At 35.7% G+C, this 18,419-nt stretch overlaps 1 protein-coding gene across 3 annotated transcripts in view; it reads left to right on the forward strand.

Moving 5' to 3' along the window:
* The window catches only part of TXNDC11 (thioredoxin domain containing 11), a 30,211-nt gene that overhangs the window by 10,713 nt on the left and 1,079 nt on the right, over positions 1 to 18,419 (forward strand). For all 3 annotated transcript variants that reach the window (XM_068699930.1, XM_068699928.1, XM_068699929.1), the window contains 7 exons: positions 3,985 to 4,078; positions 6,354 to 6,466; positions 7,616 to 7,816; positions 11,885 to 12,674; positions 15,054 to 15,199; positions 16,087 to 16,196; positions 17,546 to 17,626. In XM_068699930.1, coding sequence (XP_068556031.1) covers positions 3,985 to 4,078; positions 6,354 to 6,466; positions 7,616 to 7,816; positions 11,885 to 12,674; positions 15,054 to 15,199; positions 16,087 to 16,196; positions 17,546 to 17,626 — 1,535 coding nt within the window. The remainder of the gene's footprint in view (positions 1 to 3,984; positions 4,079 to 6,353; positions 6,467 to 7,615; positions 7,817 to 11,884; positions 12,675 to 15,053; positions 15,200 to 16,086; positions 16,197 to 17,545; positions 17,627 to 18,419) is intronic.

Consider the following 18,419-nt stretch of genomic DNA (forward strand, 5'->3'; position numbering starts at 1 on the left):
ACAGCTCCACATCTTGCTTATGCTGGGGGCCCCAAACCTGGTCGCAGGACTCCAGGTGGGACCTCACCAGGGCAGAGCAGAGGGGGACAGTCCCCTCCCTTGACCTGCCAGCCAGCCCTCTGTTGATGCAGCCCAGGATGCAGTTGCACTTCTGGGCTGCAAGCACACACTGCTGGCTCATGTTGAGCTTTTCATCCACCAGAACCCCCAAGTCCTTCTCTGCAGGGCTGCTCTCGGTGAGTTCCTCTCCCAGTCTATGCGCACGTCCAGGATTGCCCCGGCCCTGGTGCAAAAAGGATGCTTTTGAAGCTGATCCCAGCTGCACTGAGCCAGTGCATGTTCTTGGCTGTTTCATTCTACTTCTGCTGTATCTGCTTTTTAAGACCTATTAGTAGTAAGATCTCCTATATTTTCTGTCCAAAACAGCTCTATGTAGAATTTGGAGTAGACAATAAGTTGGTAAGTTATTAGTATAGTAGGTGAATGATTCATACACAAAGTGTCATGTTGAGCAGGAGGTCTTCTCAGCATGTGTTTCCATGCTAACGTTTTGCTGTGCTTATCTTGTTTCCAAGGGCACTTTATTATTGACTGTCAATTTACTGATAGCTGGGACTTCAAGCCTGGGTTTGCCCTTTTTCCATTTAATCTGTAAAGCTTTTTATGCTTTAATCATGTGCTCAAATTCCAGTAGTCAGTTTTTGACAGAAAAAGGGTCTAGCAAGGCAAATCAGGAGCTCTACTCACACTCAGGTGCTGAAATCCATTAAGCATGTTAACATGTTTGAACTAGAAAGGTCTGTGAAGGTATCAAATTAAACATTTACATCGTTTTTTTTAAGTTAAAGCATATCAAGAGATACTGCAATCTGGTAGTTAATCTTGTATTCAAATTTTAATTAGCATGTTTTTATTTCTAAGAAATGTTCATGAACACAATCCAGCTAAAAATAAGGAGCAAGTGGTGTCGTTTTGATGGTGCATCTATTCCCCAACCAAGTGATGAAAGTGTTGATGACACAAGAGGGCGCTCAAACACTTTGAAAAATGTTGACTTGAAGGTTGAGATTCTGCATTTTCTGGTGTTGATTAGTTTTTTTATTGTTTGTGGGATGATACTAGTGCACAATTAAAATCAGATAAAAATTATAAATTGTTTTTTGAGAGCAAAGGAAAAACATCCCAATTGGAAAGTACTTACAATGGTGGAATGTATGGGAAAGTTTAAGTAACATCAGGAGAAATATGTGGTTCCTACGTGCCTGTTAGAACATGTGCTCAGACTCCTTGTGTTTTATTAGCTGCAGAGGTGTGGTGGCTTCATTTGAATCCAAACTGGCATGTCTAATTCCTCATCTGACTAACACAGTTACTAGAAATGGCCTCTTCCTTCTGAGGCACAGAGGAAGAAACCTTGCTGCTTTTGCAGTTGGACAGAAAGCTTCACTGAGCTGTGAGAATTAAACATGCCCAGGGAGCATGTTGCTTTCTGGCATGGGGAGAGAGAGGGAAAGAGGCTGTCTCTCTGGGAGGTAGCTGGTGTGTCTTAGCTTGGTGTCAGCTTGCTTCTGTGCTCCACGTGTGTAGAAATGCTTCCTGAGCGTTAACCACCATGTGAGGTCTGGCCCAGATGTGCATTTGACTTTGCTGTTGTGTTTGATGCTGATGTTAAATGATGAGGTGACCATTTACTTTCTGTCCTGGCTACATAATATCATTAACATCATTAGGAAATGAACAAGCTTTTACCAAGTTCATTCATCTAATAGCAGTCAATACAACTGTTTCTTTGCATGTAGTATGGGTTCTTCTGTCCCTCCAAAGACGACATTTCTCCTTGCCTCTTCCTGTGTTCTTTCCTGTGTTTACAGATAAGCTGAGGCAGGAATTGCATGTCAGCACAAGTCTGAAATAGACATGATCCAACCGGAGACCCATCAAGAAATAGGCTGCACTACAATTAATAATTCTGTATTTTCATATATGAGCTTCATTTAGGAGATGATATTAATGAGTTTTCAATTTTGAAACATATCAACACTATCCCACTGTCATTGGACAGTCATTAAAAGGCCATTACTTAAACAGGTTACTGATTAGGCACGTAGCATGAGTTAACCTACATAAGGCATATATTCTCCCCCGATACATGTAGTTTCTTCTTACTGAAGAAACGTTTTATAAAAATGACTCGTGGCAGCACATTCTTCAGGCAGTGCTTACAAATCTTAACCCTCTGTGGATAACGGAGCTAGCAGTCAGAATCAGAGCCTCACCATTTAAAATAATTTTATAAATGTTTCTAGATCTGCCCCTTTCACACTTTGTCAATTTTGACTTCTCTTTCATTCACTGGGTGGTGCCATAGGTTTGCTTCTTAGAGTAACGGTATTGAAAAATGGTCCTAGGAAATGGGAAGCTATGAATCTTTAATAGTTATCTGCCCCCTTATTTTTGTTTACTTGACGGCTTTAAAAGTTTTTATGAGATTTATTTTTTTTTTACTTAATTTTATATTAGGAAAGATCATTTTTTTTAAAAAAAGCAATTACAATGAATGCTGTTATATTGCTGTATTTTTTCCTTTTTAATTTATATTTTTATTTTCTTCTTGACAACTGTTACTGGGTAAATTTGCCTAATTGTTCTACCTCATTTTTATTGTTGATTATTTTCTTGGCATACTTCATAAGAAATCTTTATGAGCAAGGGTCTTGTGTTTAACATTCACTTTTTGACAGGACAATTCCTGCCTGAAAGAACAGGTCAGTAGTTGGAATGGAGATGTTTTTATTGGTGAAATATCCCAAGATAATATTACTAATAGCAGTAATAGGCAAAACATTTGTCCATGTTTTAAAACAAATTTTTATATGTAAAAGTTAAATAAATAATTAAAGCATTCTATGAAATAAAAAAATATATATATATAGGTGGGAAGGCTTTTGCCACATAAATGGGTGATCAGTGAATCTAGAATCATTTGTCCCACAGTGATACCTGTGCTCTTGCTCTGTGCATCAAATGCCTTCTCTGGTGGAACTTGGAAACAAATAACACAGAATAACCAAATCCCATCACTTACTCTGTCCTAAAAGTCTATTAGATTAATTTGAGTGGTGAGGTAAAAAAAAAAAAAAAAAAAAAAGTGATTAATAATAAGTGTTAAGTTTTGCAGAATGTAATCTATTAAGACCAAAACTTATTTGAAATTCTGGAGCAGGAGTCTGTTCTTCTGTCTGTTCCATGTCAGCTTCTCCCAGATGCTCTTCCTGAATTTAATCGGATGCCATTCAGGCTTGGTACCTGACAAAGACATGAGGCCAATTCAGAGCTGAGAATTTCAATTTGTCTGGCAATTTGAAGATCTGTTCTTATGTATGGATATGCAAGTGGGATGTGGGTCTCATTATTTTTGTGCAGCTGTTCTCTATATCTCAGGAACAACATAATGAAAGAATTTACTATGACTGATAACGATAGGACGTTAAGTTGGCTCAGCAGTTCAAGTATTCACTCAAAAAAAAGTGTAAATTCATATGTAGTTGCTAATTACATGCAACATAGTAAATAATTAAAATGTTAAGTTCTTGATAGTTAGAAAAATCATCTTTTATATTTCAATTCTGAGAAAAGTCTTTATGATGATTATTGTTCTTATGATTCTCAAATTAATTTCAAAGATTGTTTTTAGAGAACTTTAATAGCTAACACAGCAAATATGCAGCTTGAAACTCATTCCTCAATAGTCATAAACCCCTCTCTTGTGATATGTAGGGTTTAACGACATCCTTAGTTTGATTGTTTGATTTCCAAACAATCTTTTGATGTTAAAATATTCTTGCAGCATAAAATGACTGTTCTTCAGTAAATATTGTTTTGTTGTCTTTTTGTAATGTTATGTTTCACTGTAGGTAACTAATTGCAATTTCACTTGTATGTGTACTTGAAAACAGATTGGCTAACTAATTTTTATTCTTTCAGCCTGGAGTTATAGGATATTTTGAGTTCAATGCTTCGCCTCAACCTCCTGGTTATTTAACTTTCTTTACGTCAGCTTTACATTCATTAAAGAAAGGTAAAAGCTTCATCTTAAAAAATATAAGGCATCTGTGAACAATTCATGCATATGGACTTCAGTGGTTCTTTACGATATTTTATAACTTGAAATGTAGTCCCTTTTGAGTGTTGATCTAATTATGAAACTATCTTTTATTACTATGTAAAGACGGTGTACATTAAAGGTGTATTGTATATTTTGTGATCAGCCATCATGGAATTAAAGTATATGACAGTTTGCAATTCAAGGATATGTTAAGATACACTTTTTTCAAAAAACTAAAGGTAGCTGTAACAGATGCATCAACATAATCAGACTAGCACTTAAGTAATTTGAATTCAAGAGTATCTTGTGCAACAACTGAAATGGCAGGTTCAGAGGGGTGAATGCATATGTACAGAAAATAAGTGCGCTTAATACAATATGTGTAGTTTTCATAACACTTAGAGGTTTTATTTTGGGTTTTATTATAAGTGTTAGAGATTTTATTATAAGTGTTTCTTAAAACATCAGTATTGTACACTAAATCTTCTATTCAAAGGTGTAAGGTACTCCTAAAGACTATGCGAGCTTGACTAAAAGGCTGTAAGGAACAGACTTATTATACCCATTTAGCTAATTAATAACCTAATATAGATCACTCAGCTCTGTTGTTCTGAATGCATTTATTTGAAATAAAATTATAGAGAATCAATTTCCCACTGCAGCAGTGGTTTTAAAAGCCACTACAAACGGTGGACTGGCTATTCATAATGGAGACGTAATGCCTCCATGTGTGTCAGTATGCTTAGCCAGCCTTTGAGTATTTCCATCTGATGAACTTGTGGGTTTTGATCAGAGACTGCAGTGGACCGTTTCTTTTGTAAAATCTGGATAGTTGGTAACAGGCAGCAGCACTTCTATTTTTTTTCTGTCATCTACTTGCTAATCACCAGCACCATGCTGTTAGTAATACCTCTGTACAGTAAGTATACAAACACATTTTTCTGCTGATGGTAAATTCCAGGCATAGATTTTATATGCTTTTATTAGTAGCTATTATTCTTTCGTGACACTGGAGAGCTGAATGCATTTCTGGGTTACTTTGCTCTTCTAAGTGCTATTTTTCAACTCAGGTTAGTGAGAATTTGTTATCTGTGTTCAGAAACATTTCTTCATGATACACTGCTCTCAGAGAGGAATCTGTTCTGAGGTTTTGTCAATTACCAAGCCACATTCCATTAAGTCAAAATACTACTTTAAAAGTTTAATGTACTGTGGTGCTCTTTAATCAGGTCATAAAGTGGTATTGTCATGTGCACTATTCTTAATGTGCTTATCCTTTTCACAAACCCCATTTTTGAACTTCACTGAATGTACTTGCAGACCCTGATTGCTTACAGATTTTTGAAAATAAATGGTCTTGAATGAGTCAGTAGTGACGCAGCTGTACATTGTTCATCAAAACTATTTAAAATAAGCAGAAAGCTGCTAGTTTCTCTTCCAATGTTGATTTCACAGAAATTCAAACTTCCTTAAGAAGTTTATGATGCTTATTATCTTAATATTATCTTAAGAACATTAATTTTTTGGTAGCAATTCTTTTGTCATAAATTCTGGATGCAACTTTCTTAAACTTAAGATTAGCATATTTTAAGGATATTTCTGTCAGCAAATGAAGTAAATTGATACCATTCTTATGAGTTTTACTTTGCCTCTGACTTGGTGTATGATATAAAGCCTAATCTCCTATATTTTGTTTTGTAATTTTCCCAGTTTTGTGTTGGGATAGTTCTATACAATATAAGTGTGAGAAGTGTTCTGCCCTGCCTGCACTTTTATAAATCTAGAAATATTAAAATAGGTATTTCAGTATTGCCTATTTACTGCAAATAATATACATCATATGTATCAGTTAATATTCTTACCTTTTGTTTATATGTATATTTCATCTTGGGATTTTGAGATGCTATAACAGCAAGATGCATCTGTGATACCAGGTTTTGTATTTAATAAGCAAATCAAGGAATTGGACAGTGCAGGTTAACGTTCTCTGTATCCTGAGTGCAGAAGAGAAACATGTTTGTTCTCATTGCCTGCTCTTGTGTTTCTTCTGCCTCGCTTCATCACTAATACTGGCAGTTACTATTCAGTAAGATTTTCTGTGCCTTTACACAGCATCCTTCTGCGTTTTGCTTTGAAAGGAGATGGTGTTTTTGCATTTTAAAAATAAGATCTGTATTCTTCTAAGACTTTCAGGAGAGAAGTTCAGTGTGTATAATTTTATTTAAAAACTGAAAATTTGCCCTTTAAGATTACCTTGGAACAATACGCTTTGGAGTGATCACAGATAAACATGTTGCAGAGGAGATCTCACTGGTGAATTCAGGCAGCGTGTATTTGCACAGACATGTCAACACATCTCTAGTGAGTATTACATTTATGTTGTAGTAACTCTGAGACAACACCTGGAGATTGAAACTCTTGTTACACTGCGATCATAATGTCACCTGGACAAATGTAAAATAAATGGGTGTTCACAAAGTGGAGAGTGGTGGAATAAAATAATTTTCTTAACTAAATGTAGTATCTATATTTATCTGAGAAATATTTCAAAAACTGTAATACACAGGCTTTTAATTTATTAAGGTGTGTATATGTCGTGGTTTAACCTGGCCGGCAGCTAAACACCACGCAGCCGTTTGCTCACCCTCCCCCCTCCCTCTCTGGGACGGGGGAGAGAAATGGAAAGTGAAGTCTGTGAGCTGAGATAAAGACAGTTTAATAAGACAGGATGATAATAATAATAATACAATGATGATAATAATGTGTACAAACAAGTGATGCACAATGCAATTGCTCACCACCCGCTGACCGATGCCCAGCCTAACCCCGAGCAGTCCGGCCCCCCTCCCCCAGCTAGCCACCCCTATATATTGTTTAGCATGATGTCAGATGGTATGGAATACCCCTTTGGCTAGTTTGGGTCACCTGTCCTGGGTCTGTCCCCTCCCAGCTCTTACTGCACCCCCAGCCTGCCTGTTGGCAGGACAGAGCAAAAGGCTGAGATGTCCTTGGCTTGGTGTAAGCACTGCTCTGCAACAATTAAAACATCGGGGTGTTATCAGCACTCTTCTCATCCTAAGCCAAAACACAGCATTCCACCAGCTACTAGGAAGAAAATTAATTCTGTTCTAACTGAAACCAGGACAGTATACTTCATTAACAATGTTTAAATTCACAAGGTGTTTGTGACTTAGAGATTGAGCTCTTTATAAAGAAAATTTATACTAGTGAGAAAAGTAAAGATTATAAAGTTGTAGTGATAGAAGGGGTTTGCCTGGTAGAAGTCTTGTTGCCTAAAAGATTGTTTGTCTATCTGATGAGAAATTGGAAAGATTACCCCTTGGGAAAGGATATATGAAATGCTGAAGCATGCTGAATAGTGTCATTAAATTGAAAAAGAGTGTTTTAGGCAATACAGTAACAAAGCATGGTATATTTGAGAACTGCATTCATTAGTAAACAGTATGTTTTAGTAAGTGAAAACAAATAGTTGTTTTTTCTCTTTTCAAGATCTATCCAAATGATGACATGAACTATACAGCTGAGAATATTTGCAAGTGGGCTCTAGAAAATCGAGAGATGCTCATACGCTGGCTGAGACCTCATGGTGGAAAAAGTCTTCTTCTAAACAATGAGCTGAAGAAAGGACCAGCACTGCTCATATTTATACCTTATAATCCCTTAGCAGAAATTCATCCTCTTTTAGACGAAGTAAGTGAAATAACTTCAGTTTTTAACTTCCAAAAATGCTAGAACTTGAGAACTCTACCCGGGATTCTGAGACAAATTGCACTGCTACTGTGCAATACCCAACGTGGGTGAAGTGCTGTTGGGCTAAACTGTGCTCAGACTTGTTGACAATAACTATTTTTACCTTGTGTGTTGTGGTACAGATTGGATATGACTTGAATTACTTTAAATTTTCTGTTCAGGTCTTCTAGGACTTTAATATAAAAAGATATAGAGCTAACTGTTACAGAGAGAAAAATCAATGATTTAAGGCATATGTGTTTCATAACTGTATATATTTGATGTTTCTGAGAAATGGAAATTGCCTTCCGTGAAAATAGAGAATGTTGTTTAGGAACATGAGCATATAAATCCTGAATTAGCTCTTGGTATTATGAGGGGTTGGAAATCTGTATACTTTTTCTCTATATGAAACTTCCTTTCATATTTATATCCTTTGTTAATCTGCTCCGTTAAGGATGATAGGCCTGTTTCTTGCTGTGTCAAGTAACAGTAGCAGGATCATTTATGCAGCGTAGTGTCGGTTCAAGGTTCAAAGCTGATTGTCATAGTAATGAAATTATATTTGGACATCTGGTACTAAAAATCACTTTACTTTTAATTGGAGATGTTTTCTGGAATTGGTAGAGAATACTTCCCATTCAGATTTCTCTCCTTTGTGTGGCTCAAATTAACGCAGTTCCCTCCCCCCCTCCCTCCATCCCTCCCTCCCCCCCCTTTTCCCCTCTTTCCCCCCTTCCATTTTCTCTTTTATTCATGTAGTAGCAATCGGTCCAATTGCTCCACAGTAGGTCCCAAAGACTCTTGCCTAAATGCTTCTGAAGAAGTGACCTAGCAAAGTATCTGCTGCCTGCCTGTCAGTTCTTCCTCATGGCATGCATTTAGACAGAGAACTTTTCCCTTGTCCAAATGGACTAACTCTTGACTGCTACTTGCCAGCATTTTAAAAAGGCACATGAAACAGAGCAATAAGCATTAGTAGTACAATCTGCCTGTGACATTCCTGTTATGGGTATTTCAGTGTTCAAAAATTCTCTTTCTGGGTGGCAGGTAAGGGATTTTATTTCACTGCTCCAAGTATTCAATTTTCTTTAAAAACACACTTTCTTAATCCATTTTATGATGAATCCTGCATGTTAGTTTGCACCACACACAGTGTGCCTTTGTCTCCTGTCAACAGTTGTTGAAAACAAGAACATAACTTTTTCCTTTTGAGCGAGTGCTGTGAGAGACAGGCAGATCTTTGGTCTTCTAGTGCAGCTGACTTCATTCAAATAAAGACCGAGAATGTTTTTGAGTGTTGCAGAACTTGTGTTTTGTCCACCCCATTCTATTTCTTCTCATCTTCTTTCTTCCCTAAAGGTGATTACATAGGGAAATACAGTCCTTTAATTAAACCAGACACTATTATTTGAACTCTAGCCCAACTGAGAAAATAGTCAGAGCTAATATGATATTTATATCCTGTGTGTGTTCCTTAGTTTCCTTCCAGTTTTCCTTCTCTGTCATTATTCCCATTTTTGAACTGTGCAGGACAGGAGTTTGTGTAGCTGTGTAGCTATGCAGTTATAGAAACTAACTTACCTGATTTTTTTTCCCCCGGATTATTTTTCAGCTGGAACCCATTGTCCCATTTAGTATGTCACACAGCTGCACATCACATTGGTCATCACATAGCAGTAAGAAACAAGCATTTGTGGAAGATGAAAAGCAGGGTAAAGGTTTGGAGGCAACGCTGACTAGTGTACGGAGCACCTCTGTTCTGGAATGCATGTTTTCCACAAGGAGACCTTATTAATATTGCAGTGTCTGAAGCAATGAGGAAAAAAATCACTTGTGGTACAACATCTAGTGAAACTAGAAATAGACAATAAAACCTAGTCAGCTACAAGATACGGTATGAGGAAACCTTTGAGGAGAGACTGGAAGAGAACTGCAATTACTCTTATACTAATCTGTCTTATTTCGGCAGACTTAATTCAGTGATGTTTGTCCCAGCATAAGCATTGTAGTAACAGGTGCCATTTATTTAGATTAAGTCAGTGTAGCATAAGATGTTCTGTATCAGATTGCATCCTACTGAAAAGAATATCTACTTATATCAACATTATATCAACAATCTCATGGAAGAAGATAAAGATTATTCTGTTTGATGTTGTATTGCTTCACTTCCAATAGAGAGATATTATTGAACTTTTTTTTTTTAATTTTAGCTGTAGGAATAGATGTTTATTGTAGCTGTCAGGAGTGAGTTTCATCAAGCTTTGAAACCACTTGACTGTAAGGCAGTTTCACAGAATGAGAATGTCAAGTTGCATGTTGAATGCTCAGAGCATTTTTTTTTTCTGGTAATAGCTCACTCAAATGGGATTTCCTATTACAAATCAGTTTTTCTGTTCATAGTCACTGCTCAAGTTTGTCTGTATAGGTAGTCAAAATCTCCAGGCTATATTTTAGTATGAGGGGTCAAGTATATGCTTTCAGGATAAAAATACCTAACAGTGCATTCTTAAAGACTAACAGAAACTGTTGCTGAAGTCTACATTTTAGTACTGATGATCTTGTTACAGCCCTCCTGGAGGTAATCAACACGTGTTTGATAAGTAGGTTTCTTATCACAATGTTCTTGTGTGCGCAGTGTAAGGATGTTCTGTATTTGGATTATATTTAATATGATAGATGAGGGTGAGAGAAAACCTGCTCCTTTTTCCCTTCTTGTATGTTCTGTTATTTATTTCCTAGAGAGGAAAATTCCTTCTTTGGTCTATACAAGTGCCTTTTTGGTGCCCATTCCCCCTTGGTTAAAAAAAAATGATGCAGCACAGAACACTTGCCCTGAGTGGCAGGCTCCGCCCCACCAATAAGTGCAAAGCACACCTGGAGAGTTACAACTGTATGTTGTGGCTGGGTCAATACCAACATTGCTTCAACTCTGGCAATTATAGTTACCAAAGTTGTGTGCTGCCTATACCAGGAAGAATTTTTATCTTTTTATCACATGGGATTGCTTTAAAATAAATGAATTTCTCCTCATACTGGAAAAAAAGGGCAATTCAGGAACCTGTACCAATTAATTCTTTGAGTGGTGGGATGTCGTGGTTTAACCCGGCCGGCAGCTAAACACCACACAGCCGTTCGCTCACCCTCCCCCTCCCTCTCTGGGAAGGGGGAGAGAAATGGAAAGTGAAGCCTGTGAGTTGAGATAAAGACAGTTTAATAAGACAGGATGATAATAATAATAATAATAATAATAATAATAATAATAATAATAATAATAATAATAATACAATGGTGATAATAGTACTACTAATAATAGTATGTACAAACAAGTGATGCACAATGCAATTGCTCACCACCCACTGACCGATGCCCAGCCTAACCCCGGGCAGTCCGGCCCCCTCCCCCTGGCTAGCCACCCCTATATATTGTTTAGCATGACGTCAGATGGTATGGAATACCCCTTTGGCTAGTTTGGGTCACCTGTCCTGGGTCTGTTCCCTCCCAGCTCTTACTGCACCCCCAGCCTGCCTGTTGGCAGGACAGAGCAAAAGGCTGAGATGTCCTTGGCTTGGTGTAAGCACTGCTCTGCAACAATTAAAACATCGGGGTGTTATCAGCACTCTTCTCATCCTAAGCCAAAACACAGCATTCCACCAGCTACTAGGAAGAAAATTAATTCTGTTCTAACTGAAACCAGGACAGATTTAACCTTAAAATGTAGTGTTACAGAACTGTGATAAACATGATGTAAAGACACCTTGAGATGAATGTCATGGACTGAAAATATTTTAAATTGGATTTTTGTAGTTCTGTACATTTAATTCTTACATAATAAACAACTAACTTTGTTATCAAGTAAAAGCCTCCTAGAATTGTTTTGTAAGAAGGCCTGAGAAGAGTGTAATCAATTTTATTTCTGAAATTCTATTTTAAAAATGCATAATACATTGTTAAACCTGTAACAGATAACTGCATTTGAGTGAACTATGCGCAGTTAATCTTTTTTTTTTTTTTTTTTTTCCTCTGTAGATTACCAAAGTGGCCTTGGAATACTACAACTGTAACAAAAGCCAAGAGGCTGAACCAGATCCCCAGCACATGGGGGACAATGATTCACCAGCTTTTGATTCCTATGTTCCAGATGCACATACAAAATTGGCAGAAACGTTCTCCATAACCAAGTACCCCTGCTGTAACACAGTGGTGCTTCCACAGTGGCATTCGATCTCGAGAACTCACAATGTCTGTGAGCTTTGCATTAACCAGACCCTTGGTGTCAAACCAAATACAGTCAATGTGCCACACTGTAATTTTTTTGAGATAGAAGCAGCTTTGGACTCTTTCTACCTCCAGGAGCATACCTTTTTTCAAGTTACATCAAATACCATAGAATGCAGCAATTTCTTAAGTTTCTACAGTCCCTTTAACTATTACACTGCATGTTGCAGGACAGTAAATAGGCATTTTTTAAGTTTCATTAGTTCTGAGAAGACCATCTTTCAGACCCCTAAAGTAGTGTTTTCTTCCCATGGGAAGAAAGATAAAGATGACATCCAGAATTCTATTCCTCACATTGAGGATAGGAATTGTTTTATTCCTCACCTTCATATTAGTGGCACTAACATTACTGGTCTGAGCTGCAGGACCAACAAAACCTTGAATCTCTATCTGCTGGATTCAAATCTTTTTTGGATATATGCAGAGAGATTAGGAGCATCAAGATCTACTCATCTTAAGGAATTTGCTGCCATTGTTGACTTGAAAGAAGAAGTGCACTATGTCCTGGATAAAAATCAGTCACTTATTGGATCTACCCTGGGTATGGTTTCTATTATACAAATGCTTGAAATAAGAAAAACAAGTTTGCAACTAAGCTCATGCACGAAAGACTTAATGCCATTCTGAAAATGACTGCTTATGAAGTGAGACTATAGTTAACATTGTTAACCTTTACTTATTCTATTCTATTTAGTAGTTGACCGAGCAGTAGTATGTATTCTACTACTATTTGCATGAATCAAATTTCACTTACCAAAAGTAACCTGCTTTAAGTGAAGTAAACATTGAAATGTGTGACTCTTGACTGCCTGATACATCGAAGGAATCAGTAAAATCTAAACTAATGTGCTAGTGGAAAAAAAATCACTACATCTTAACACATTTGATATTAGAGAAGACACATGTTGGTGTTTGTTCTGTCATGTTGGTGCTCTGTGTACTAAAATTTCCCAGAATTTCATGAGATACTGCCCACTTACCTGCAGAAACTAGCCCTTCCTCTTGTCCTCAGACTTAGAAATTATTTTAAATGTATGTTGAAAAGCAGGTGTGTTGTCAGATACAGCTCTCATTTGCTTTTGTTCAAATCTGTCAATACTTTATTTCCTGGCTGAACTGGGGTGGAGGGGGGGAGAAAAGGCAGTTGTATTCAGGAAAAAAAGACCGTATTCACAGTTCTGATTTTATTCCCAAATTACGTGGGTAAGATGCAAGGTGCCTAACCACATACATTTACCTGCCATGCTGATGTGCAAAACTGAGTCAACTTTTAAAAAATGCAGGGCTTTTTAATGTTAAAAGTGCAAGTAAACATGGAAATAAATTCAGGTGAACATAGTATTGAAATAAACTGTTTGAGATTGTTTATCAGTATAATTCTTACAGCATTAAATTATATTTGCATTTTGCCAATAAATTCATAAGTTCATACAAAAGTATGCACAACATAATCAGAACATGGCCATTTGTTCTTAAGTTTTCCACCCAGCACTATATTCTTTTTCCACCCCCCCTGCCCCAAAAAGCATTATGGAGAAAAAAAAAAAAGTTGGGGACCATAAATGGATGCTTAGGAGAAATTAAGATTTAGGTGAGGAGAAAATAAATTTGCTTCCCCTTTGTGCTTCCAGTATTTTGTCTCAAACTATTTTCCGTTCACAGTATTTCCTGAGCAGGACAAGGGTTGCTCTGCTGAGTAGCACTCAGTAGATCTCTCTTCTGAGTTATTTGAACATCCAGAAACTTTTTTTCTCCCAAATATTTTGTCAAGGATTCATGTGATTTCTTTATTTTTTTTATTATTATTTTATTTTACTGTATTTCAGTAAGCATCAGTTTACAGAAAAACTTTGTGTTTACACAAATACGGATTTCAGGTTTTATAAATGGTTTCTAAAAATTCAGGAGTCTTCATGTCTTTTAGTTAGTCCTGTCCAGTTATTATTTTATTATTTAATCATGCATACACATTCAAAATCCGGTGATCTAGAAGTATAAAAGCTGTATTTTGTTCTGGGGTGAGAGCTTCATTAATGCTGAATAGTAAATACCAAGAGCAATGGAGTTATATTTCAGAGATAAATATGATAATCTGGTGTTTTGTATGTATGTACAAAGGTGCTGTTTTTAGTTGGTTGAGTTTTTGGACTGAGAATACCAGCACAAAACATTTCTATTTGATAAAATAATTATTTTTAGTGTACTTAATGCATCTTTTGCTTGATTACTGAATGTTCTTATTTTACAGTGCATAGGATAATGTTTATCTAAATTGAAAACGTTTATATAGGTAGTATCTTGCAGAGATTTAGAGAATGTGGTCTAGGCTCCAAGTGGTATACCTGAAGGTAGTTTTGGAGATTGTTGTAAATTTGTAGCACAGACCAACTACTGTTGAATATCTTGATATTAAAGAGGAAGTGGAATGAAGACAGCCACTAGTGAACTGAAGGTGGCCAGTCATACTGGCATGGGAATAGCACAGTCTTTGGTCTAAAGCAAAAGAATCATAGGGAAAGTAATTAAAAATAGTAAATGCAAACAAGTGTGGAATTAAGTAGAACCTTTAATATGAGGACTAAATAGTTTTATGTGGTATGGATAAAATGAAAGATAGCGAGAGGATACTGTTGTTGACTGAACAGGTGCATAGTTAGATTAGTAGGCAAAGATTATTATTATTATAGTACATTGAACAGGAGTAGAAGTGAGATTAAAGAAGCAAATGAAAAGACTGAAATGAGCAAATGAAAAAAGTGAAGTTTTATATTGTTTTCACATTAGTGGTAGTTGCTTGAGTTCTTACTAAACTCAGTGACTTGAAACCAAGTTTAAATTGGAATTCAATAATTTGAGAGAAAATACAAAAGTAAAAACTGCCAAAATTGTGAAATAACTTTATGTATCAATTTTATTTCAGAGAACTTCATAAAAAACTACAGCATTCTCTATAGCCCCTTGAAAAGGCATCTTGTTGATGACACTTCAGTCCGTTTTCGCATACAGCATGTAATCACTGAAGTGACTACCAGCACCTTTCATGATACTGTGCTTTCAAATGAAAAGGTACACCTCATTGCTGAAAGAATTCCTTGCAAATCATTGCTCACAATTTTGAAGAAGGGGACTCATTCTTTTTTGTTTCTCTTTTCTATAACTGTGCTTTGTCCTTGACTCGATTCCCGCACTCCCGTTTCCTTTATTCGGGTTTGAGATAACACTAAAGAACATTCTGATTTCTGGGTTTCATACCTGAAAATAAATAAATATACTACATTTTTTTCCTATGTATCACATTTTTTTAAAACTTACTTAAAAATTTAAGCAAAGCAGATGTAATAGAAAAAAGAAAATGTGTTAAAACTAAAGTATTATTTGAAAACACACAGCAAAAAAAAAAAAAGTTTTCCAATTGCATTCCATGAAATTGTTTTATGTAAGATGTCTTGCTGAAGAGTAATTAATTTACTCTGATTTATTTAAAGATGTGATGTATGGATTAGTATCCCTTAGGTGTGAGGATTGCAGCAAATGTATACATCTGCAGTAATTGGCTGCCAGCAACCCTAATGCCTGCTTTGCTAGCCTGGTACCTACACCTTTCTCCCCCCAAGCCCCACAAAGTTTACAGTTGCTGTAAGATACATAAGAATTTAAGGTTGCAGAAGAATTGTGAGAAGTGTAAGAAAGTTTGATGCATTATCATTTACAGGGAAATACACAGAGAAAATACAGAGAATTATTTATGGAAAGAGAATTTCCCAAGAAATTCTGTGTTAACCTGGGAGACAGAAGGCAGCATGAAATAGTTTATGATGTGTGTCAATGTTAGGATATAGTTTCCTTTCATGTTTTAAGGGTTCCAGTGAATTTAAATGTTGTGAATACTAGTCCTTGTTTACCACAGATTAACCACAATAGGTAATCAAACTCTTCTCCATTTCATTTTCCAGAATGTCTTGCTGCTCTATTATGCACAGTGGTGCGGATTCTGTGCTTCTCTTAATCATATCTTTATTCAACTTGCTCGGCTTCTGCCTCCAGATAATTTCACTGTGGCAAGGTAAAAAAGACTCTAATTTAATCTCTCTACAATAATGCAAGTTCATTGAGGTCATTGGCCTAGAAAATAATTACTTTTTTCTCTCTACACTCTTGCAATACTTGATGTAAATGTTGTGTTTCATTTTTCTCTGAATGCATTATTTATCCTCTGTATAAATTTGGTAGTTTTCAATCTCACTGTGGTATATCTGCAGTTCAGTTATAATGAATTTTTAATCAGTGAGATTATTCATGAAGTGTCCTTAATTTGGGAAGTAAATCAGTAAAACAGCAGCAGAAAATCATTTTCACCTCTGATTATTTGTAGCAAAGAATTATATCCTGTAGTACTGTATTTGAGAAATTTTATATATATATATATATGCACATACTTGTATTTTTTATACTTGTATTTTATATATACTTGTATATATTTATAATTGATACATATTACATGATTTTGTTTAGCATTTCCAGGGCTTTTCATGTTACAGTACAATTTAAACATTCTTATTCATGTATTTGATAATACATCAATACTTATAATCTCTGCTCCAATTGCATCCTTTGTTTTATTCTGACTGAATTTACTTCAGGTGGCAGCAAGAATTATATTGGGAAAAATTAATTAAAAACCTGGAATTATTACCTGTTTATAATTACTGCTTTGTTCTCATAGATATGATGCTACTCTCAAACATGCTTCCATTCTTTGTTGACATTGAAGTTCTGTTGTTTGGTCCACTATTTTTATTCTAGTGTTACTTATGTGATTGTCTTTTTTTTTATTTAATAATAAAATTGTTGTAATAGAATTTTATTTATAATCAAGGGAAACCTAAAAAAGCAGAGAAGAAAAAACACATAAGCAGTTGAACAAGTGCTTCATTCACAAAATCTTGTTTTCCTTTCTACATAGAGCTTTAGAAGAATTTAGAATGCATTTGTCCTCGGAAGAAGCAAAGTAATTTATTCTCCAAACCAGATATTTAAGGAAAATATTTGTGGAGTTGTATTGAGGAACAAATTACTGAAAAAGAAACAATTCAGTAGCACGTTGAAGTTTGTAGGCAGGTCTGCCTGTTTCAGGGAAGTGTATACATAGTGATTGTGTACTTTAATTGCCAAGAGAGCAGTTGGAATACTGTACATATTTTTCTGGCAAAAATTTGTTAATCTGAGATTTATCATCTTGTATATTGGCAAATAATTTTGCTGATTCATTAGTGCAATATATTTTCAACATAACACATTCAAACTTACTTCCACAGTTACTTGCATTTCCCTCTTTGTAATCCCCAAAATGGTGTTTTAGGAAAAAAAAGATTGTTCATCTGCATGTTTCATCAGTGTGTCATTTCTTAACAGAATTGATATCACTCGAAATGATCTTCCATGGGAATTTATGACAGACCGTCTCCCAACTATTTTGTTTTTTCCGCATCACAGGTAATGTAATACTTTTCCTTATGGGTTTTGTACTTTAATTTTACTAAGTTATAATAACTATCCGACTGTAATTCTTAGCAGAGAAAAAAACAAACAGTAATTCTTCTTTATGTGTATTCTAATAATTAAAAAGAAAAAGAAGACATGGATAGCTGATTTTATACAGACAGTGAATACTCTCTCTGAAAGTCATTATTTATTTGTTTGCAAGTCTTTATGAACAGCAACATAATGTTTCTTCACTTAACTTTTCTTATTTGGATTTTATTATTATTATTATTTTGGCATGATCCAGGTGGATCATGTGGTTACGGGGGGAGGGGGATGAAGAAGAGAGAAGTGATGTAGATAGTGGTGCAACTTTTATCTAATCTCTTCAAATTGATACGCTAATAGATATCTTAAAGGATAATATGAATCTAACTTCAAAAATGTGTATAGGATTTGGAAGACTTAGGTATTTTGTCCAACTTAAACATTCATTAATATCAGGTCACTGTGATCATCCATGTCCCAGAGTGATGTCATATGCAGTTCAAGGTGCTAAAATATAAGTATTTTAAATATGGATTAAGAGCACAATCTGTTTCTTAAAATTCTTGCTCTCAGACAAATATCCACCCAATGCAGAGATGCTTATAGCACATAAAAGGATTCATGTTAGTGCTATACCTTCATTATACAAGTTTAGGTTTCTCTTAATTGCTATATTAGCAAGATACTAAGTTTGAGTTGGACAGCAGATATTTAAATAAAGCTATCATTGTTTACGTACCTTTTTTAATATTAGTAT

This window comes from Anas acuta, chromosome 15, assembly GCF_963932015.1.
Source record: "Anas acuta chromosome 15, bAnaAcu1.1, whole genome shotgun sequence".
NCBI lineage: Eukaryota > Metazoa > Chordata > Aves > Anseriformes > Anatidae > Anas > Anas acuta.